General features: G+C 35.9%; 1 protein-coding gene across 2 annotated transcripts in view; it reads left to right on the forward strand.

Moving 5' to 3' along the window:
- Positions 1-956: 956 nt before the first annotated feature.
- The window catches only part of LOC136031278 (PR domain zinc finger protein 15-like), a 32,214-nt gene continuing 8,317 nt past the window's right edge, over positions 957-24,853 (forward strand). Inside the window, exons 1-3 of one of the 2 annotated variants that reach the window (XM_065710731.1) lie at positions 997-1,093; positions 7,427-7,563; positions 17,188-17,389. In XM_065710731.1, the coding sequence (XP_065566803.1) occupies positions 17,203-17,389 (187 nt within the window). In that variant the 5' untranslated portion in view covers positions 997-1,093; positions 7,427-7,563; positions 17,188-17,202. Of the gene's footprint in view, positions 1,094-7,426; positions 7,564-17,187; positions 17,390-24,853 lie in introns of both variants that reach the window. The other variant, XM_065710723.1, reaches the window with a different exon arrangement.

Genomic DNA, 24,853 nt, shown 5'->3' on the forward strand with positions numbered 1-24,853 from the left:
CCTCATAGCTCTAATTGAATTACTTTATCAAATAAAAAAGCTTTTCATGATGGTTTCAAGTATAATCTATTTAACTACAAGTCATGTTTAAGTGTTTCTCTGTTTAAGTGGCATATTCTCCATATTAAGAGACTAGACAACCAACCTTTAAGACATCAACTTTCAAAGCACCCATAGCACATTCAATTTTTACTCTAAGGTACTACACTAAGGAATATTTTCTGGTCTTTTAAAAGTGTCTGTTTGTAAATTATATTTGCAGAAAAAAGCATTTTCTCGGAGACAGTTGGGATATATAGACGCTGAAACATTTTTTAAAGATTGAGCCATTATTAATTATTACAAAAAAAGCTTTAATACTACCCCCCCCCCCACCTCATATCAAGTTATTTACCATATTTTTAGCTTCTGTAGAGAGATAATTTTTCCTGTTTTGTAATTCTAAGACTAAATTACAGAATTGAATTCTTACGCAAAAAATTAGTTGTTAAATGAAAGTCAAGCAACTCATTTGGTGTTTTCGAACGTAATGGGACACTTAGATTGCATTTTCTCACATGTACAAAAGTACTCTGATTGACAAAAGTCTAGAAAAGGAAACGTAAATGATACAGATGATACCAGTCATGCTTACAAATAAAAATTCTTGTTGGAAAAAGACCCTCAGGTCCCCACAAATAATTTTTCGCTGTTTACATATGTTTATGAGTTTTGTTATTTTACATTTAATCCTTTGTAAGTAAGGATGTTTTCGTTTTTTTTTTTACAATGCTTGACATTAAGTGACCCCTTTGAACAATGTCTGCAATGCGTGAAAGTGTCTAGAATGACTGGAGGGCAACTAGACCGGTCATCAATGCAAGAGGCAAAAAATGAGCCTCCTGTTTTTGATTTTTCAAGGAAACATTTTGGCTATGAAGACTTATTTGTCGATGCTCTGGGACACAATCGCTAATTCTGAAGATAGCAACCATGTTAGATAGCACAAAAATTTGTAGAAGAAGGAAATAGAAATTAACAGCTAAATAGGAAATTGTTAAATTCTTATATTTCTATATGAATGAATACTTTAATGTATTGTTTTGAACCGAATGTAAGTTAAAGTTTTTGAGCAGTCAATTTCTACTTTATAAGCTTCTTGCCATATTGGAAAGTAGCCTTGTTTGGTTATGTAAATGAAACTTTCAGGAATGAGCCCAGGGCTATACATAGCCTATACACTGTGTAGGTATAGCTAAGCTGCTATGTCCGTCCTTGTTTATCTCTAGGGCTTAGAATTTCATCTTTTGGAATTTCATGCGAGTGAATTAGCCCATCATTCTGAAATTTGAAAAGAAAAGTTTTACATTCATTTTGAGTTCTGAATCCTATTTTCAATGGCTTTAGTTATGTAAATTGAGTTCCTGTTAGTTCCTTAAATTGCATTGTCCAGTAAATAAGGAATTATTCTGTAGGTGCTGGTTAGTGAAGATGTTGAGTCAATGTATTGGCTTCATCCCAGTCTTAAAGCCATGGCTTGGATGACCAACTTTATCCACTGCTCCCTTGAAGGCCTCCACATTAGGGCTGAGACTGCTCCTTCACTTAGGGAGCTCTAGAGCCCCACAACTCTATTTTGGAAGAAGTTGTTCTGTAGTTGGGTGTTGGCTTGTTTGTAATTTAGCTTTGTGGTGTGCCCTCAAGTTCTTGTTGACCAGCCAAGTTCAAGCATTTATTTTTTGCTAGGACTGAGTGTGCAGCATTGTATAAGCCATGATGATATCCCTGTGATTCTGTTGATAGGAAAGGTTAGGAATCTGTAACTTTTCTAGGTGGGATGGGTAGTCTAAGCTTTTATAACTTTCTACTAGTTTAGTTGCTAGCTTTTGGAAACTCTAGATTTTTCTTATTACCTTTATTTAATAGGATTGCCATACACATACCATATTCCAGTTTTGGTCAGACAAGTCCTATATAGGCCTGTAGCTTTGACATCAGCTTTTTTGACCTTCTGTAGAATGTTCTTTTTACAATTTCTAGGGTCTAGAGCACTTTAGAGACAAATGACTGAGCATGTTGGTCAAACTTCCATTCATTATCCACAAAAATACCCAGGTCTTTTTCAGCATGAGAGGAATTAATCATTTCTCCAATACCATCTAACACATGTGATACTGACCCCTTACATTCTTTCTGCCAAAATGAATTGTCCTGCATTTCCTTATGTTGAATTCTAACCTCAAGAGTTTGGCCTAATCTAAGAGTTTTTCCTAGTCAGCTTGTAATGAGGCTTACTCTTTGGGTTTTTTTGCAGGGCTGATGATTTTCAAATAATCAGCATACAGGTTAATTTTATTTTTGATAGATTGTGGGGCATTGTTAATATAGATATAAAATAATGTTGGACAAATGATCATTTCCTGTTGGACTCCTCAGTGTATTCTGCATAAATATATCAACATGCTTTTTATAATGTTAAAAGTACTATTTTGATATCTGTATACAACATGATAATAACATTAACTACATTGCTATAGAAAAATGCAGTTTTTCATGAGAAATTGATTCTATTTTAGAAGCTATTTAGTTTTTAATCACAAAAAGTACTAGATGTTGCAATTTTCTTTAATGAGCCATTATACAGCTCCCTATGATGTTCAAGTGCCCAGCTATGTGCTGGAGAAAAAGAAAAATAAGATGCCTTCAATACAGAATATTGTAGTTGCAGCCACTTTTCTTGATTTTCAAGCCAATACATTTCCCTTGTTGTTCAAGCTAACAGCAGTAAGTTTCCCACATTGGTTTTGTAACAAGGTGGCCCTAATAGTGTACTTTTTGTTCTGATTTGACTCTATTTTAGGAGTTATGGGTTATTATATTTCTTAGTATTAAACATTATCCTCCATTACTAATTTGCTAGCTACTGCTTTAACCCAGATCATCCATCAAGCTTGTACATAAAAATGTAGTTTTTTTGAAAAGTTGGATTCTATATTAAAACTTTTATTTTTAGTAACAAAAAGCACTAGATATAGCAATTTCTTTTAAATTGAGCCATTAAACAGCTCTCTATGATGTTCCAGTGCCAAGCTTCCTGAGGAGAAAAGGAAAAACAAAAGATGCTTTACATGGAGAATATTGTGGTTTCAGCCACTTTTCTTGATTTATACAACAATATATTTTCCTTCTTGCTCAAGCCAAGAGATGTTAATTCATTCAAGCCATTAGATTAAGCAATTGACATTTAAGCCATTAAATCATTTTTGATGTTGGATTGTTTATGTACCATTTATTTAAAAATGCTACAACAAACGTTTTTGAAGCAAAAAATATCACAAATAGTTCAAACAAAATTGATATTTAATACCCCTTTGAACCAACTGTATGAAATCATATTTCTTTTGGGGCATAAGAGGGTCAACTATATCTTTCTTAATTTTAGGAAAGGAACCTTGATTTTTGCTTAAGAGAATACTTTCTGAAACAAGCATCAGTATATGTATATATATGTATATGTATATATGTAAGCCCTATAGATAGGTAGAGTAGCTCCATAGGAGGCTTAGGCCAAGTAGGACCTTGTCCCAGTGGGGCCCATAATAGAAACTGGGAAACCCTCCCCTGGGGGTCATAATTTCAGGTGGAGGAGGAAGAAGACCCCTCAAATGTACACTCAGCAGGGCCAACTGCCGTGTTCATGCGTCAGATGAGTTACAAACCTTCTCCCAGTAATGGGTTAAATTGCATGGTGAAGCAGAACACCATTGTGGGAGGATTCTCTATAGGAGGACAACTGCGGCAGGGCATAAGATCCAGATTTATGGACAACGGCCTCTGTAAAGGGCTGCCTTGACCTTTTGGGGTACCTGCAAGACTGGGAAACTTGCGGTCAATTTTTCCCACTTGAGGAGTGGCACCCCTCGAGGAAATTATAGCCTAGTAAACAACACAGCACTCGTACAGGATTCTGATTATTGGATATTTTTCTGGGCTTGGTTTGTTTTGATGGGCGTTTTTGGGCTGAAAAACCTCTTCCTAGCTAATTTATCTACTATGGGTTGCCTCCCTGTAGTAGCATAATATTTGTAGGCATGAATATATAATGAGTCGGAGGTAATAGGCTTGGGACTGTCTGTGCAGGATTTTGACTCTTGTTGATAGAAGAGCATCACCAAGTGCTGAAAACCATGTTGTGACAAAGATGGGCCCAGGATTGCACAAAGCCTCCAACTTACTGGAGGTCCCAGGGACTTCTTGCTGTCCGGTTCTAAGCCGGCTTAAGCGCTTCAGTGTAGACTTGAGAAGATATGTTGGTCCCCATCCTGCACTGGTATCCGGGATCACTGCTTTTCTTGAGGCCAAAATAATTTCAATGAATTAAAGACAATGAAAATTGGAACTTGGAATGTTACGACGTTAAAAAATGACTATCGCATCGACATTTTGACTGACGAATTCAGACGGTTTGAACTGGATTTATTAGGAGTTTCAGAAACTCATATCCCAGGGGTAGGAAGCATGAAATTAGGTGACATAGAATTTGTTTACTCAGGAAGGAAGGATGGGGTACATAGACAGGGAGTAGGGCTCATGATGAATAAGGAAGCTGCTAAGTCTTGTTTAGGCTGGGAAGGTATTAATAATAGAATACTAATTGCTCATTTTATGACTAAAAAGTTTAGGATATCAGTTATAGTAGTATATGCCCCCATTGAACCAACTGATGGAGATACTAGTGACTCAGATGAATTTTACTTACAGTTACAGGAGCAAATAGACAGGATACCAGGTAGAAATATGGTGTTTTTGCTAGGAGATTTTAATGCCCAGGTTGGTAGAAATAGGGATAGATGGTATCCTAGCCTAGGTAATTTTGGTGTAGGAAAAGAAAACAGTAATGGCTATAGGCTTTTGCAATTTTGTAGGTATAACAACCTAGTTATAACCAATACAGTGTTTGGTCACAAAATGGCCCATAAGTTGACATGGTATTCACGTGATGGTAAGACAGCAAACCTTATTGATTATGTTATTGTAAACAGAAGACTAGCAGGATCAATTCAAGATACTAGGGTGTATAGGAGTGCCGTTATTGATGTTAAAAGTAAAGATCACCATCTAGTAGTGTCTAAGGTTAATTTAAAGCTGAAATTTTGGAAGTTATGATGTTGGTAGACTTCAGGATGAAAATTTGAGAAAAAAAATTCCAGGAACAGTTGAGTACTAAACTTGAGGGTTTAAAATTTGACAATGTGGAAGATGGATGGAATAATTTCAGAAAAACAATTTGTGAAGTTGCTGATGGTGTCCTAGGGAAGAGTGCTAAGACAGCAACTAGGAATATTAGTGAAAAAGCTTTAGGTTTAATAGAGAGTAGAAGGGGTTTGTATAAGAATTATCTGAGCGATAGGTCGTATGAAAACAAAAGGAATGTAAAGAAAGTGGAGAAAGCATTAAAATATGAACTAAGGAGATGTGAAATGGAGGCGATGGATAAAATTGCTGAGGATCTGGAAGATGCGGCTAGACAGCATAATAGTAAAATATTATACTGGCATGTTAATAAATTGAAAGGGAGTAGCCGATCCGGACTAGTCCCAGTTAAAGATAGAAATGGGGCCACAATTAGTGATAAGGAAAAAGTTAAAGAAAGATGGGTGGAACATTTTGAGAATGTGCTAAACCGAGATACAGTTGCAGGAAAAGATATAGATGAAAATGAAAAAGTTTGTGATACCTTGGATGTGAAGGAAGATTTGTTTAGTGAGGAAGAATTAGCAACAGTACTAGAAGGATTAAAAAATAATAAGGCCCCAGGTGCTGATAGTATGATTAATGAGTTCCTTAAATATGGTGGCTCTGAGGTTAGGAATAAGCTACTGAAGATTATGAACATGATTTTTGAAAAAGGGGAAGTACCCAATGATTTTAGGAAAACCTTAATTAAACCACTGTATAAGAAAGGTGACAAGAGTGAATGTCGGAATTATCGAGGCATTAGTCTGGTCTCTGTAGGTAGCAAATTACTGAGTAATATGATACTTTTTAGACTGAGACATGCTGTAGACAAAGTTTTAAGGGAAGAACAATGCGGTTTTAGAAAAGGTAGAGGATGTGTCGACCATGTTTTCTCTCTTAGGTTAATAATTGAGAAGTCCCTTCGTTGTCAAACACCTTTGGTCCTTAGTTTTATCGATTATGAGCAAGCTTTTGATTCTGTTGATAGAAGAGCGTTAGCAAAGGTATTATCCTTATATGGTATACCAGAAAAATACATTAAAGTGATTTGTGCTATGTACAAGAATAATACTGCTGCAGTTAAGGTAGGAAATGAGGTTAGCAACTGGTTTTGTATTAAATCAGGAGTTAAGCAGGGTTGTGTTCTACCCCCCTTTATATGGATCATTTTGATGGACTTCGTCTTAAGGAGCACAGGAAAGGCAATTGGAGACCATGGAATCAAATGGGGAGGAAGAACGCTCCTGGACTTAGATTATGCTGATGATTTAAGCATATTAGATGAAAGTGTGAGCAAAATGAATGAATTTTTAGAGGTTTTACGAGTTCAGGGTGCTAAAATAGGCTTGAAAATTAATGTTAAGAAGACTAAGTCACTAAGGTTAGGAATAAGTGAAGATGAACAGGTGACCTTAGGTAACGAAAAGATTGATCAGGTTGGGAGCTTCAGTTACCTTGGTAGTATTATTAGTAAAGATGGTGGGAGCAGTGAAGATGTTAAAAGTAGAATAGCTAAAGCTCAGGGTGTTTTTTCACAGTTAAAAAAAGTTTGGAAGAATAGAAAGATAAGCCTACAAACCAAGATTAGAATATTGGAAGCTACAGTGATGACAGTGGTCAAATATGGCTCTGAAGCATGGACACTCCAAAAAGCAGATGAAAATTTACTAGATGTTTTCCAGAGAAATTGCCTACGGATTGTTCTGGGTACCCGGCTGACTGACCGTATTTCAAACAGTAGGTTGTACGAAAAGTGTGGTTCAATCCCGCTTTCTGGGGCTATAATGAAAGAAAGGTTGAGATGGCTAGGCCACGTTCTACGGATGAAGGATGACAGATTACCAAAGATTGTCCTTTTTGGCCAACCGTCTGGGGCTACACGGAAAGCAGGTCGTCCTTGTCTGGGTTGGGAGGATGTCATAAATAAGGATTTAAAGGAAATGGGAACTTCCTGGGAGGGTGTAAAGAGGGAGGCTTTAAATAGATTAGGTTGGAGGAGGAGCGTGCGTAACTGTGTTGGCCTCAGGCGGCTTGGTGCTGCAGTGAGTTATTAGTAGTAGTAGTAGTAGTAGTAGTTTAACTCAATCCCCTTAGCTGTTACTGATACACTGTAGATAAGCTATTTTTGAGAACCTGCGAATGTATACTGTCTTTCAGTTTAGTCTACATTACTACTTCAATGGAAATATATCCAAAAGTTTTTTTTTAGATCAGAAGCAAAATGTTTGCCCAGTCCCATTCTCTACAAGTCAAAATCCAAGATCTACTTCTTGCCTTTCCAAAACCATAAAAAACTTAAACTCAGCCATTTCTGAGATATTGCACACATGTTTTTTGATAACCTAGGTATGTAATATTTTTTTTTTGTATTTATGTTGCTGCTTCCCCAAAAAGATTTTACCCTTATAGTACCAAAGCCTTTAGGAAAACTGGAGAAAAAAATGATTTAGGACACCCTCTGCACAAGTCAAAATTTGAGGTCCAATTACCCCTTATATCCCCTGAGCATTTCCTGCAAGTATGAAACTAATCCCCAAAGCCTTCTAGAGATATTATAGATGTACATTTTTAATAGCTTGGCAAACTATTGATTTAGCTTTTGAGTCCAAATTTTGAGCAAATATAGTAATGTCACACAATAATTTGCATTATTACCAGGCATGATATATCAGTGGCTTCAATTTGGGGAAGTGGATTTTTCTACAAGATGTTTGTCCTTCATACCCCTCTCCCTAAATTAGAAGAAAATCTTTTAGTAGCTCCTTATATGTACAAGATGCAAATTCAAAATTTCCCCTGGATAAGGGAATTGTGAAATGGGGTAGAAAAGTTTTTGTGAACTTTTAAAATTCCCTGGAAAAGTTTTCTTTTTTATAAAGACAAATTCGCTTCTAGACCACTAGGATCTTTGTATTTGAAGATAAAAATAGTTGTTACTATCTACATTTCATGATTCCCTTATCCAGGGGAAATTTTGAGTTTGCATCTTGTACAGATGAGAAGCTACTAAAAGGTTTTGCTTTATTCTAGGGAGAGGGGTATGCAAGACAAACATTCTGTAGAAAAATCTCCCTCCCCAAATTAAAGCCACTGGTATATATTATGCTTGGTAATAATGCAAATTATTGTGTGGCATTATTAAATTTGCTCTAAGTTTGGACCCAAAAGCTTGATTTTTGATCACCTTAGAAACAAAATCTTAAAATTGTTAAACTATTTGAAACAGTAGGTGATCTTGAAAAACTCATCAAATTTTTTGTTTTAAAAGCTCAGCTTCTGTGATGAGTGACCAGCTACTGTCCGAAATAGCAGGCACATATAAATGGGTGGCTGAGCTCTTAGCAAAGAAAAGCAGTATATATTAGTAAATGTTTGTGTAGCATGGCACTTTTTATGCTATTAAAAAATTTATAATTAAAAACGAACTTTTGCCTGTACAAACTTGTATAGGCAACTTAACCACAGTATATGCTTGTACACTTATCTTTAAAGTCAGTATATTAAAAATTCCCTCCTATGGAGAATCAAACTCTGGACACCCATGTGACAAGCAGGTATGCCTACTGTTGTACCATTGCAAAGTTTCAGAGAAATTATAGAAGTAAATGAGATTATCTATGGGGGTATTAATACTAATAGAGAAGAAGGCTCATATCTGATCTATCAATTAGATAATTTATTTACTAACCCCTACTTCTCTGCATTAAATATAAAGCATTTTTGCTAATATTCCTAGCTGCATTCCTAACTTTTCCTGTATGACACCATTAACTGCTTCACAAATCATTTTGTAAATTGTTTGATCCATCTGCTAAACTGTCAAATTTTTGAACTCTGCACTTTATCTTTTTTTAACTTTTCCTGAAACTTCCTTGCAAAACTTTATCCTGGAGTCTACCAATGTCATAACTTCTTGGAAGCTTTTAAATTAATCCTAGACACTACTTGGTGGCGATCTTGTATTTTAACATCAATAACAACCCATCTTTATATCCCAGTATCTTGCGAGATCCTGTTAGTCTTTGGTTTACACTAAAACAATCAATAAGGTTAGCTAGCTGTCATGTCATTATGTGAATACCATGGTACCTTATGGGCCATTTTATGACCAGAAACTGTATGGGTTATAATTAGATTGCTATACCTACAAAATTGCAGCAGTCTAAAATCATTACTATTCCCTTTTCCTACACCAAATTTACCTTGGCTAGGATACCCTGTTTCCAGTTTCTATCTACCTGGGTGTTAAATTACCCTAATTGATACACTTTATTTCTATGTGAAACTTTGTCTATTTGTTGCTATAACTACAAGTAATTGTGTAATTGTGTTCTAATGATGTGCTTCTTGTTTTGAGCTGACTATTTTTGAAGTTATGGATTATTGTATTCTTTAGTATTGGACATGATTGTCTCTTACTATGTTGCTAGCTACTGCTGTAATCCAGATTTTTTCTGTATAATAGCACATAGAGGTGACAAATTCCTGATGTTATAATAACATAATCCACTACTGTGCTATAGAAAAACGCAGTTTTTGTAAAAATTTGATTATGTTTGAAAAATAATTTTTATGGCACTTGGTATTTACCAAGTGACATATAGCCATCACAAATTCTGTTGGTGTGTTGGTCTGTCTGTCTATCTGTCCTGGTTTTGCTAGTTTAGGCACTTCCAGACAAGCCATGACAATGAAATTTGTCAGGCGTATTAGGTACCAGATCAGGTTAAACTGAAAATAGGCATTTTCCTGATTTGACCACCTGGGGGGGGGGGGGTGTTGGGACGGTTAATTCAGAAAAATTAAAAGAAATGAGGTATTTTTAACTTACAAATGGGTGATCGGATCTTGATGAAATTTGATATTTAGAAGGATATCATGTTTCAGAGCTCTTATTTTAAATCCCCATCAGATCTGGTGACATTGGGGGGATGGAGGGGTAACCCTAAAATATTGGAAAATACTTAGAGTGGAGGGATCAGGATGAAACTTGGTGGGGAAAAATAAGCACAAGTATTAGATACATTATTCACATAACCGGAACGGATTTGCTCTCTTTTGGAAAGTTGGGGGGGATTAATTCTGAAAAATTAGAAAAGAATGAGGTATCTTTCATTTATTAATGTGTGATTGGATGAAATTTCATATTTAGAAGGACTTCGTAACATAGATCTCTTATTTTAAATTCCAACCAGATCCAGTGTCATTGGGACGATGAAAATTGGTAGGCGTGTTAGGAACCTGCGCTAATTGACTTGATAACAGTCGTTTCCCTGATTCAACCATCTGGGAGGCTGGAGGGAGAGGAAAAATTGAAAAAAAGAAGTACTTCTAACTTACGAATGGGTCATTGGATCTTAATAAAATTTTATATTTGGAAGAACCTCGTGTCTCAGAGCTCTTATTTTAAATTTCGACTGTATCTGTTGATATTGGGGGAGCTGGAGAGGGAAACAGGAAATCTTGGAAAACGCTTAGAGTGAAGATATCCAGATGAAACAAGGTGGGAAGAATAAGCACAAGTCCTAGATACGTGATTGACATAACTGGACTGAATCTGCTCTCTTTGAGGGAGTTGGGGGGGGGGCTGTTAATTCAGAAAAACTAGAAAAATTGAGGTATTTTTAACTTAAGAATGGGTGACCAGATCTTAATAAAACTTAATATTTAGAAGGAACTCATGTCTCAGAGCTCTTATTTTAAATCCTGACCAGATCTGGTGACATTGGGGGGGGGGAGTCGGAGGGAGAAACCGGAAATCTTGGTAAACGCTTAGAGTGGAGAGATGGGGATGAAATTTGGGAAGGGGTAGAATAAGCAAATGTCGTAGATACGTGATTGACGTAACCAGCCTGGATCCACTCTCTTTGGGGGATTTAGGGGGGTCCAGTGCTTTGACGAGTTCAGTGCTTCTGGACATGCTAGGACAATGAAAATTGGTAGGCGTGTCAGAGACCTGCACAAATTGACTTAATAAAGTTGTTTTCCCCAATTCAACCATATGGGGGGGAGTAAAGGGAGAGGAAAGATTAGAAAAAAATGAGGTATTTTTAAATTACGAGTGGGTGATCGGAATCTTAATGAATTTTGATATTTGTGTTTCAGAGCTCTTATTTTAATCCTGGCCGGTATTAAGCCTCTAATTTTCCTTTTAAATCAATCTGTTGTTTCTTAGAATTTCGCTAGAGCTCATGCCATAAGAGCTCTTGGCTCTTCCGACCTCACCACAAGTGCCATATGAGCTCTTAGCTCTTGTTTAATTAGAAAGGTTTCTAACCCGTCAATTTCTTTTAAAATGATCCATTAAACACCTCTCTGCAATGTTCCAGTGCCCCATTATCTTAGGAAAAGAAAAAAAGAAAGAAAGAAAAAAGTTGCTGCATTTGCAGAAGATCATGGTTGTAGCCACTTTTCTTGATTTTCAAGCCAATATAATACCCTTGTTGTTCAAGCCAAAGGACGGTTAGTTTTCCATATGGTAGTTTCGGAATCTGATTCTATTTTTAGGGGTTATGGGTTATTATATTTCTTAGTATTCGACGTGATTGTCTCTTATGGGGATGCTAGCTACTGCTGCAACCCGGGTTTCCTAACTTCCTAGTAAGGGACCTTATATTCTCTTATTAGGTTGCTATCTACCACTGTAACCCTGATATTGGCCACAGTTTGTTCTTTAACATAAACTTCATTAATCAAATATTTTAGTATATCTTTTATGGCCTGATCCCTCATATAATGTAGTTCTATTAGTATGGGCTATAGTTTGTTCTTTAATATAATGTTGATAAATTAAAACATACTACTCAAAATAATGATTATCTTTGCCAAAGCACAAATGCCACTCTTACGTGTAGAACTGTTAGAGGGTGGTAGTCCTACACCTTTAAATCTGTTTGTTTTCAGTTTGACTTGATTATTCGTTGTCATTTTATTAGTTTTGGGTCTAGTTTAATTATTGATAATGACTTTTATTTTTTTTTAAGTTTTTGTAATTGAAATACAAAAGCACATAGATATGACAAATTTCTAATGTAATAATGAGATAAGCTACTATATTGCTATTGAAAAATGTAGTTTGTTGTACAAAAATTATTTTTTTTTTTTAATTAAAAAAGTTTATTTAACCTTATCAATTTCCTTTAAAATGAGCCATTAGACAACTCTCTATGATGCTCCAGTGCCAAGCTATCTAAGGAGAAAAATATGCCATATATGCAGAATATCCTTGTTGCAGCCACTTTTCTTGATTTTCAAGCCAATATATTTTCCTTGTTGTTCAAGCCAAGGAATGGCAAGTTTCCTATATAGGGTTTCTGACAAGGTGGTTTAATAGCGTACTTTTTGTTTTGATCTGACTATTTTTAGGAGTTATGGGTTATTATATTTCTTAGTATTTGACATGATCGTCTGTTGCTAGGTTGCTAGCTACCGCTGCAACCTGGACATTGGCTAGACTTCGTTCTTTTACATAAACTTTGTTAATCAAATATTTTAAAGTAATATATGGTCTAATTGTTAGGATGGCTGGCTCTGACTTATACGATCTTATCTAAACACTAGTTCGTTCTTTAGTATTATTTTACTAGGTTTCTTGCTACCGCTGCAGTCCGGATCTAATAATATACTTTGTGTTTTGATCTAGTTCTATATTTAGGAGCTATGGGCTATTGCATTCCTTAGTATGGGACCTGATCGTTTCTTATTAGGTTGCAAGCTACTGCTGCAACCCAGACATGCTTCAGACAAGTAGTTTCGAAAAAGATGCTTGTATTATCTTAACTTTAACTTTTTCGTAGTTGTTTTCTTTACTAGGTTTTAGGTATATCTGATGAATCTGATTGTAGTATTCCAAAGAGGGTTTTAAAGGGTGCCCTATCCTTCCGTATCCCTGTCCTGACACTTTTTTAAAGACTTCGGTTAGTTGTATTTTGACAGCGAGAAGAGTAATATCAACTAATTAGAACTCCATTCAGCTCATTTCTTTGTGTGGATCTTCAATGTCTGGCAAACCAACACTTAACGAAAATAATCCACAATCATGATAAAATGCTATTAGAAAACCCGAAAATCACCACAAAGTGGAAAATGTTTAAAAAGTGCAAGACACACCACATTACTCGTCAGTCGCAACTCAGACTGGAAGCGTAAAACATCGCTCTTGTCAAAGAAGAAAAAGAAACCAAAAGTAAAAATTATCAAATCAAAAAACGTATTTCTTTCCATAGAAATGGCATATTTACCACATAAAGAATCTCATCCGTCAGTCAAATCATCTCTGAATTTTTTTCAATGCTGGAAATGTTGATATGAGTGTAAAACAGGGTTACTACAAACAACTTATTCTCAACAGCTGCTCTCTGAAAACGCACATTTTCAAATTTATCCTATCAGGATCAGGATCCTAAACATGATGGACTTGTGTAAAACATTTTTAGCGTTGACTATTTTGCTGCTAAAAAGAAACTGGATTGCAATCAATAAAATGAATGTTTTCTAGGAGGAGTAATCGATTGACGTCACAAAACTTATTTAGACAAGATTTAAACTTTATTTGGTGTTGCCTTGCAAAATGGTCGTCTAGGTAGTGGTTAAAAGCAAAACCACAATATCATTTTGTTCATTAAATTGAGTACATGCATCTGGGCGATGATGTAAAAGTTTCATGCAATAGTTCATTCTTTGAGAAAATAATTTCGTTTGAAGAGATAATTATAAAATCATAATCTAAAATCAAGTGTTTTTCCTGAGTTATTAGATTCAGTACGATTTTTTGGTTCTCAAATCCAGTCATTTTTAATCCTGACACTCTCACTACCGATGATAGACTAACAAGGATTCTTTCTTGCTAGTAACAAGCTTACTCCTTTTTTATTGATCGGTTCAGACTGTTGTCTTCAATATATTTCACTAATGCATTTAATTCGTCTTGCAATCTTCACATATGCATTGTATTCACTTTTGCTGCAAAGCATAACTGTTGTTCCGACTTGAATTTACTAAATGATATAACATATCGCGCAAACATCTTGACTCATGATAGAGTTAGCCGGGAACTCCTTGTAATTTCGGTTGCAACATTAGGCACTCTATGTAATTCTGAAAAATTAGAAAAATGGGGTATTTTTAACTTACGAACGGGTGATCGGATCTCAATGAAATTTGATATTTAGAAGGATATCGTGTCTCAGAGCTCTTATTTTAAATCCCGATCGGATCTGGTGACATTGGTGGGAGGAGTTGGGAGGGGGAAACCTAAAACTTAGAAAACACTTAGAGTGGAGGGATCGGGATGGAACTTGTTGGGAAAATAAGCAGAAGTCTTGGATACGTGATTTATGTAATTGGAACGGATCCACTTTATTGGGGGGGGGGGGGGTTAATTTTGAAAAATTAGAAAAAATGATGAAATCTTAGAAAATAATTAAAGCGGTGAGATAAGGATGAAACTGGATGGGAAGAATAAACACCTGTCCAAGATACGTGACTGACATAATCGGACAGGATCTGTTCTCTTTGGTGGAGTTGGGGGGGGGGTAATTTTGAAAATTGAGGTATTTGTAACTCGAAAGAGTGACCAGATCTCAACGAAATTTGACATTTAGAAGGATATTGTGCTTTAAAGCTCTAATTTTAAATTCTGACCAGATCCTGTGACATTGGGGGGAGTTGGAAGGGGAAACCGGAATTCTTAGAAAACGGGAAAATTGGGGTATTTTTTATCTTACGAACAGGTGACCAGATCTTAATGAAATTTAGAAGGAATTCATGTCTCAGAGTTCATATTCCAAATCCTGACCGGGATCTTTGACATTGAGGGGAGTTGGAGGGGGAAATCTCGGAAAACACTTGAAGTGAAGTAATCGGGATGAAGCTTGATGGATTCGCTCTCTTTGGGGGAGTTAGGGGCAGGTTCAGTGATTTGGCGAGTCAGATGCTTCTGGACGTGCTAGGACGGAGAAAATCGGTAAGCGTGTCAGGGACCTGCACAAATTGACTTGATAAAGTCGTTTTTCCAGATTCGACCATCTGGGGGACTAAAGGGAGAGGAAAAATTAGAAAAAATTAGGTATTTATAACTTACGAGTGGGTGATCGGATTTTAATGAATTTTGATATTTAGAAGGACATCGTGACTTAGAGCTCTCATTTTAAATCCTGACCGGCATTAAGCCTCTTATTTTCCTTTTAAATCAATCTATTGATTCATAGAATTTTGTTAGAGCTCATACCATAGGATCTCTTGACTCTTAGCTCTTCTTGCCCCGTCACAATTGCCATATGAGCTCTTAGCTCTTGTTTTAAGAATCAGAAAAGCTATTATGTATTTAACACATGCTTCGTTTAGAAAACAATTCCTATGACATAACAAGCACCTGCATCGTTCAGAAACCATTTCCCATGACAAAACATGCACTGACGTCTTGAAAAACTTAAAAAAATGCCGAGACTGAGATTCGAAGGGATAGGATACCCTTTAAGGATACCTGTCACTGCAACTCGGTTCCCGAGACAAAGGGGCAATCTTCCGACTGGCACACGTATGCGTCTCCTCGCCCAAAAAAGGCAAGAATAAGCAAATCCAAAGTGAAAATTATGCTAATTGGTTTTTTTAACGTCAAAGGTGTCGTCCACCATGAAGTTGTTCCTCATTGACAAACCGTCAACGTCTAGTTTTATGCGGAATTGCTCATGAGGGTCAAACGAACGGTGAATTGGGTCAGACAACACATCGCAGCTGACTGAAAGTTGCGCCACGTCAACGCCCCGGCTCATACCGCCTTTCTCGTGAACAGCTACTTGACCAAGTCCGGCATTCCAACGCTTCCGCAGCCACCCTACAGCCGAGATATGGTCCCCTGTGCTTTCTTTGTCTCCTTGCCTGAAAAGGCTGATGAAAGGTAAGAATTTTTAAGTGACAGAAGGGATCCAAGCAGCATGCATCGTGGCTCACAAGGCTATTCCAGAGAATGCATACCGTGACGCCTTCAATGCCTGGAAATCGCAGAACGTTAACGCAGAAGGAGCCTATTTTGAAAGTTTTCAAAGAATTGTAACGATTACCTCAATAAATGCTTTTAAAGCGACTCAGTCCTATTACTTTCCAGACAAACCCTGTATCTATCTTTGAGGGAGGAGTTGAACCAAGTCTCTCTAGTATTTTAACTTGTACTGATGAAAACGATCTTTAACTTCTGAACACGTAATGTAAGTTTTAGGCATATTCTGTGTTTTGAGTTTTTAAACCTTTATTTTGAAAACAAAACATGATTGATAGATAATCAATTGCTGCGTCAGAGAGATGTCTAATAATTGTTACATTTTAGCAAAGGTGTCATTATTAAAGGGAAAAGCAATTAAGTATTTTATTGCTGGAGACAGTACCAGTAATAGTGAGGGGCCATCAAAAGAAGACTTGAGAAAAAGATGAGAGACTCATTCATCAAAAGGAAGGATGTTGAGCTAGTTCTATCTGACCTATCTATCATTTCCTGTTGATCTAAGTGCCTATAACTTGGGATAGTCCGCTTTTGATTCCATGTTTTTTTTTTAAGTTTTTGAGTTTAAAATAAATAAAATTACAAAAAGATGTCATAACTCAACCCAGCGTTTATCATATTACTCTTCACTGGCAGGTAGTATGACGTACTGAAAAACTTCAAGATTATCTCTACTACTGAAAAACTGTGAGCAAGAAAAGCCTGAAAAAATAATCTGGAAGATTCTACATGGAATCCAGTATATGCTATCAAAACTTTGACAACATACATAAAGATTTCATGGAAAAATGACAAACTTCTTAATTTTTTCTGACTTCTTAAGTACTTTAAGCATTATACAGAGAAACCTCCATATCAGTATGAATGTCAAGCGGAGTTTATCAATCATTTCATACTTCGCTTGTCATTTTGGGCCTGATTTTCAATTTGTTTTTCTATTAATGCTTCTTTTTCTGTAAAAACTTGTCTTTCAGGAGCACACTACAAGCATGGATACTAATACTTATTCTAATGATTTGGCAGTGTTGGAAGATCTAAATTCTGTTAGTCAAGAGCTTAATTCTAAAGTTGATCTAGAAGATCTGGACAAATCCCATGGAGAAAAGTTTGACAGTAATTATTTATTTTTGGAGCCTGAAGAGGCCTTGGCAAAAGCTTGGCTAGAAACCGTTGATGGTAATTTTTCCAATTATTGCATCAAACTCATTTAGGACTATCTTTGAAGCTGTAATATAATATGAAGAATTTCTCTTTTTCAACTTAGATTAATAATAATTGTGACTGCATACAAAGAATAACCTTGTTTTGGAAACCACATTAAGTTGCAATGTTTTCCAAATTTTGAAACTTAAAGACAGAATTTTGTCAGCAGATTTCCTGTTTATTATCCTGTATCATAGATGGTCAGATATGAGGAAGGGGTTTTACTTGATGGCTTTCCCAATGATATGGGTTAAACAATTTCAAATTACACTTTTGGGCTTACTTTATCAAGTTTTTCTCATCAAATTTCCTCCATACCCCACTAATGCAGGGCAGAGGTAGATTCGGGAATATTTGGCTGGGTACTGTGCTATTAATAGCTATAATAATAGTGTTGGTGTTTTAAATTAAAATGCAGATATTTCTAACTTTATAGGAGAAGGATATAAAATTTTTCATTTCGTATAATCTTGTTTAGTTGCTAATTTCCTGAATTCACGTTTAAATAAATAATGTAGACTAGATCCGGCATTTAAATCTTAATGACTTTTAAAAATGTGAGGTTTTAAAAATGCGACTTATAAATACATACAAGCTAGATCTAGATATGTCCCTTGACAATATCTTGTGGAGTGGGATAGGATAGATTGTGTTGTCTTGCTTGTCATGTTTAACTGACTCCTTTTATTTCATGTGTAGGCTATACTAATATGCGTAATACACGTTTCTTTTATGCCCTATAACCTTGATACGAATCACCTCTTTATTGTTTTAGTGTTAGGAGCATTAGAAAAAAAAAGAAGAAAAAAACAACAACATGCAAAGCCTCTGAAAACAGTGTTGGATATTCAACCCTGGGTTTCTGCTAAGAAAAACAGTTGGATTAGACTCCCTTTGTTGTTTTGTTTGCAGTAAGTCAGTGTCCTAGGCTCCAACGATTTTTGTTGATTATTTTAGCCGAATCAATTTAAGCAACCTATTTCTTAAACCTTATATTATTCTTTAGCAATGAAATGGTTGTATAACTCAGCATCAAGAAGCTGGTGGATCAAATGCTTCGTTTGGGTTCTGTCTTCTGTGAGGGGTTGAATAAACTCCAGCCATGCCTTGTCCCATTTGTGACCATCCTTTCGGAATCCCCCAAGCGGTTCGACATCCTCTCTGACGATGTTATGCCAGTATTTCATGTGGCCACCTGTTTTTTTTCTTTCATGAGGAAGCGAGGGTTGCTGGCAGTACCTAGCGTGTCAGGGTCTCTTCGGGCGCCTCATTATGTGACCTAGCCACTTGAGGCGTCTTTTCTTGATCATGGTGAAAACGTCATGCTTTTGTCCGAATACTTTCATCATCAGCTTATGTTGCTAAAGCCTTTAGACATTTTTGGTGAGAAGTGTCAAGCTGACGCTCTTCCTCCGCCTTGAGGGGCCTGGTGTCATATCCGTATAACAAAGTTAAACGTACACATGCTGTACATCCTGAGCTTTTTCACGAGGCTGATTTCCCTTATAGTCCAAAGTGGTTTGTGGAGCTGGCCAAAGATGGACCAAGCTTTGCTAATCCTGCCTTGAATCTCACCGGCTGCTTCACCTTTAGCATCCATCGATGACCCTAGGTATTGGAAATTCCACCCTCTCAATAGGTTCTCCCCTGAGGAGTATAGAAATGCTCTCTTTAGTTGAAAGATACTTTGTTTTAGGGATACTGATCGTGAGTCCTGTCTCACTAGCCTGTTTTCGCTATTCTTTCTAACATATTTTGTGCTTTCTGGGCGGATTCTGCGAGTAGAGTACCATCGTCAGCGTATTCGATGTCAGCAATTGTGTTTTGTGCTGAAAATTCGACACCACCATCTTCTTTCAATGCATTTTTGTAGAATACATTATTGTAGAATGTTCAATGCATTTCGAAAAGAATTGGCGATGCCGGACATCTTTGACAGACGCTATATACAATTTCAAATATTTGCGTTATATCACCTTATATTCTTACGTTACACAGGGTATTCTCATAGTACGCTTTTAGCTGATCAACTGTTTTCGTCGGAACACCGTCTTCGAGCATTATTTGCTCTAACGAGGATCGTAATATCGAGTCAAATGCAGAGATGAAATTAAGAAAGACTGCGAAGGTATCCAATCTGTAAATGAAATATGGTATGAACACCCCATTCCAGGGCGAAAACCTGCCTGGTTCTTCTTTGCCTGTTGTTCTGGCTCTTGTATAAAGCGGTTTACAAAACTGTTACAAATATTTTCCCAGCTATGTCTGCTAGTGACACTCCCCCATAATTTTTACAGTCTCCTTCATCTACTTTCTTGAATATAGGGATTATAGTTGTGTTACGTCAGCCCTGGGGAACATATTCGGTGTTCAGACTTTGCTAAGTAGGTTTGTTAGGACTTCAATAAGCACTGGACTTGCTTTATATATTTCTGTCGGTAGGGAGTCCTCACCCGGGGCTTTATATTTTTGAAAGACCTCACGGCGTTTCTGACTGCCTCCATCGAAGGCGGAGATACATCGCAAGAATACTGATCCATGAGTGATTGAGTGGCTGGTCGCATATTTTGACTGGATTGGACGGAGGAAGTTTGTGGTGCAGCCTGTCTCTCTTATTTAACAGATCCTTGAAATGCTCTTTCCATTGATTCATTCTTTCTACTCACCCTGTGATGATAGTCCCGTCTGATATTTTCGAATTTTCTGTGGCTGTATTCCTTCTTCTCTTTTAAATTCAGCTCTCTGAGGATTCTATATTGTTTACGGGTCTCATTTCTAGCTACAGTCTCTTCTAGGTCTGTGACCAGCTCCAACCAGTAATCATTTTCATCTCTCCTTGCCAGCTTGTGAGTGTTTCGGTGGTGCACCACTTTTTAGTGCCTTTTGTTCTCTTTCCCGGTATTTGACCACCGACACCTTGCGTAATATGTTTGATCTTCACTCATATCCTCTCTATTACTTCTTCTTCTGGAATCTTATTTTTCTTGATGTATTTGTTCCAGGACTAAAAAGCGGTTCCTCAACTTCTATGTCAAGCTTCCATGTCAAAGCCATGACTGTTGGGATCTCGAGTTTCTCAGTGTTATATCTAGGGTGTAGTCTGGCTTTCTTACGGTTTGATAGCTTCAGCTTTAATGTAGCAGCAAGAAGGAAATGGACTGAGCCTTTCTTTGATTCGGTGTCGGCTCCTCTTAACACCCTACAGTTGACTATTGATGATCTTCATCTCTGGTGGATCAATATGTAATCGATCTTAGCAAAGGTATTATAGGTATATAGTATATAGTAAATAAAGGTATATAGTAGAAATTGTTGTTAGAAATTGGAACTGATTGAATAATCAAATATCTTTGAAAACACACGGTGTGAAAAGTCATTAAATTCCTTAAAGAGCAAAAAACTTGTAATTGCAAAAATAAATTTTAACAAGAGATTACAGCAATTAAAAAACATGAAAAAGAAAATCAAAAGTTTGAAGCTTAGGACACAATTGATGTTAGAAATTCCGCAAAAAATTGGTAATTGCAAAGATAATTGTATATATTTTAACAAGGTATTACAACAATTCAAAAACCTTAAAAAAGAAAACCAAAAGTTTGAAGCCTAGTAGAAATCGAATTTGATTCAATAATCAAATATCTTTGAAAAGACACATATGAAAAGACATTAAATTGCTTAAAGAACAGAAAACTGGTTATTGCCAAATATTTGTATATTTTAACAAGGATTTACTACAAATCAAAAACACTTAAAATAAGAAAGTCAAAAGTTTGAACCTTGGTAAACAGTCGGTGCAGAAATTGGATTTGCTTAGTAATCAAATATCTATGAAAATGAAAAAATATATCAGTATGAAAAATTTATCCAGAGATAAACCCAAAGAACGGAAATTTACAAGTGTTTTTGTCCCACCCAAGTTTTTGTTCCACCACGTGAATAATTAACAAATCATCAACCTGGACCATCATGTAACACTAGACCAATAAATGCAGTTAAAGCAAAGGGCATTGGCATTAAATTCACAATGGGTGAAAATCACTTTCGACGTAATACCTTAAATAGGTAACCTTTTCTAGACAATCGCAGCAGCTAAAGAAAAAGGGTATGGAACAAACGACAGCGGGAATCACATTGAATTGTAAGCGAAATTCTGAACAGTGATGTGTGGTTTGAAACTGGGAAAGACGTATTTTTTTGTCTCTAACGCCTTAAGAAATGAAATGAGATGATGCATGAATCTGAACTGCTAAAGCAAACGTCGTGGAAGAAACTTTCTGAGGTAAAGATGAACAAAAATGGACAATGACGTTTACGGTTTGAAAATAAGGAAGGCAGGTGATGACTGGCCAAAAGAGATCTGAATAAGTCAGACTTTTAGAAAGAATTTGTATTTTCACAGTGTGGCTATATATATATATATATATATATATATATATATATATATATATATATATATATATATATATATATATATATACTAGCTGTTGGGGTGGTGCTTCGCGCCACCCCAACACCTAGTTGGTGGGGGCGCTTCGCCCCCCCCCCCAAGCCCCCCCGCGCGCGTAAGTCGTTACGCGCCATATTAGTTACGCGCCATTGTAGTTGTGTCCCTATGTCCCACCTGTGAATATAGATAGATATATTATATATATGTTTTTAACTACGTAAAACTTGCGAATATACAACATTCTTTGCTGTCCCATTGTCTGTGCATATAAATAGATTGTCAGGTTTACCGACTCTTGAACATGCAACATATAATGGTCCATGGGAAAACAATCCGTATTCAGATCTATACCTCATGATTCTAATGATTGCCCTTGAGCTTTGTTGATGGTGATTGCTAATCGACCATTCCCTGTCCCGGTGTCCCGGTCGTCATTTATATCCCCCTGTGCCCCCCGGCGTCCCCGTTGTAGTTGTGTTCCTGTGTCCCGGTCGTCATTTATATTTTTTACTTATGTCCTGGTCAGCTTATGTATGGTCATTTATATTCCCTGTGTCCCGGTCGTCATTTGTATCCCGGTGTCCCGGTCTGTATATACATTCGTTTTTTAGTTTTGTTTTTCTCCTTTATTTTTTTCCTTTTTTCTTTTTTTTCTTTTTTAGTTTATTTAGATTTTTTGATTTTTTAGTTTTTTTATTAGTTTTTAGTTTTTTTTTCTTTTTAGTTTTTTTGTAGTTTTTACCTTCTTTTTAGTTTTTTTAGTTTTTTTTTTACCTATGTCCTGGTCGTCATTTATACTCCCTGTGTCCCGGTGCTTTGTTGATTGCTAATCGAACATTCCTTTTGTTCGCTTTCTCTTTGAGTGTCGTCATTTATTTTTTTCTTTTTTAGTTCTTACCTTTTTAGTTTTTTTTTTAGTTTTTTAGATGAAAATTTTTTTAGTTTTTTTCCTTTTTTTCTTTTTAGTTTTTATTGGTTTTTACCTTTTTTTAGCTTTTTTAGTTTTTTTTCGTTTTTTCTTTTTACTTTTTTTTTAGTTTTTATCTTTTTTATTTTTATTCTTAATTTTATTAGTTTTCTTTTTCTCTTCTATTTTTCAGTTTTTTCCTTTTTTTAGTTTTTTTTAGTTTTTTTAGTTTTTTACCTTTTTTTAGTTTTTTTAGTTTTTTTAGTTTTTTAGCCTTTTTATTTTTTTTTATTAGTTTTTAGTTTTTTTTGCAGTTTTTGCCTTTTTTTAGTTTTTTCAGTTTTTTTTTTAGTTTTTAGTTTTTTACCTTTTTTAGCCTAACCAGGATTTGAGCCTGGGACCTCCATTCTCCGTTCTGACACCCTCTCTCACCGAGTGACTACTCCAGCATGTTCTTTTTGGTGTTTTAAATGGTATATTATTAACCAAATTAATGTGTTTTACAATATACTAAGCATCGTCATAACAAAAATGACAACTAATTTCATGACGTCAGCCGACACAGAAACATGACGTCACCTGATCCACAGATCCACAGACAGACACCTTATTTTTATATAGATAGATATACTAGCTGTTTGGGTGGCGCTTCGCCCCCCCCCCCCCCAAGCCCCCCCCCCCCCCCCGCGCGCGTAAGTCGTTACGCGCCATATTAGCTACGCGCCATTGTAGTTGTGTCCCTGTGTCCCACCTGTGAATATATGTATATATATATATATATATATATATATATATATATATATATATATATATATATATATATATATATATATATATATATATATATATATATATACTAGCTGTTGGGGTGGCGCTTCGCGCCACCCCAACACCTAGTTGGTGGGGGCGCTTCGCGCCCCCCCCAAGCCCCCCCGCGCGCGTAAGTCGTTACGCGCCATAATAGTTACGCGCCATTGTAGTTGTGTCCCTATGTCCCACCTGTGAATATAGATATATATATATATATATATATATATATATATATATATATATATATATATATATATATATATATATATATATATATATATATATATATATATGGTTTTAACTACGTAAAACTTGCGAATATACAACATTCTTTGCTGTCCCATTGTCTTTGCATATAAATAGATTGTCAGGTTTACCGACTCTTGAACATGCAACATATAATGGTCCATGGGAAAACAATCTGTATTCAGATCTATACCTCATGATTCTAATGATTGCCCTTGAGCTTTGTTGATGGTGATTGCTAATCGACCATTCCCTGTCCCGGTGTCCCGGTCGTCATTTACATCCCCCTGTTTCCCCCGGTGTCCCCGTTGTAGTTGTGTCCCTGTGTCCCGGTCGTCATTTATATTCCCTGTGTCCCGGTCGTCATTTGTATCCCGGTGTCCCGGTCTGTATATACATTCGTTTTTTAGTTTTGTTTTTCTCCTTTATTTTTTTCCTTTTTTTTCTTTTTTAGCTTATTTAGATTTTTAGATTTTTTAGTTTTTTTATTAGTTTTTTTTTTTTTTCTTTTTAGTTTTTTTGTCCCGGTCGTCATTTATATCCCCCTGTTTCCCCCGGTGTCCCCGTTGTAGTTGTGTCCCTGTGTCCCGGTCGTCATTTATATTCCCTGTGTCCCGGTGGTTTTTACCTTTATTTTAGCTTATTTTTCAGTTTTTTCCTTTTTTTTAGTTTTTTTATATTTTTTATTTTTTTTAGTTTTTTACCTTTTTTTAGTTTTTTTAGTTTTTTTAGTTTTTTAGCTTTTTTACTTTTTTTATTAGTTTTTAGTTTTTTTTTGTAGTTTTTGCCTTTTTTTAGTTTTTTCAGTTTTTTTTTAGTTTTTTATTGGTTTTTACCTTTATTTTAGCTTATTTTTCAGTTTTTTCCTTTTTTTTTTAGTTTTTAGTTTTTTTAGTTTTTTATCTTTTTTTTAGTTTTTTTAGTTTTTTTAGTTTTTTAGCTTTTTAATTTTTTTTTATTAGTTTTTAGTTTTTTTTGTAGTTTTTGCCTTTTTTTAGTTTTTTTAGTTTTTTAGCTTTTTTATTTT

This window comes from Artemia franciscana, chromosome 1 (genome assembly GCF_032884065.1).
Source record: "Artemia franciscana chromosome 1, ASM3288406v1, whole genome shotgun sequence".
Lineage (NCBI taxonomy): Eukaryota > Metazoa > Arthropoda > Branchiopoda > Anostraca > Artemiidae > Artemia > Artemia franciscana.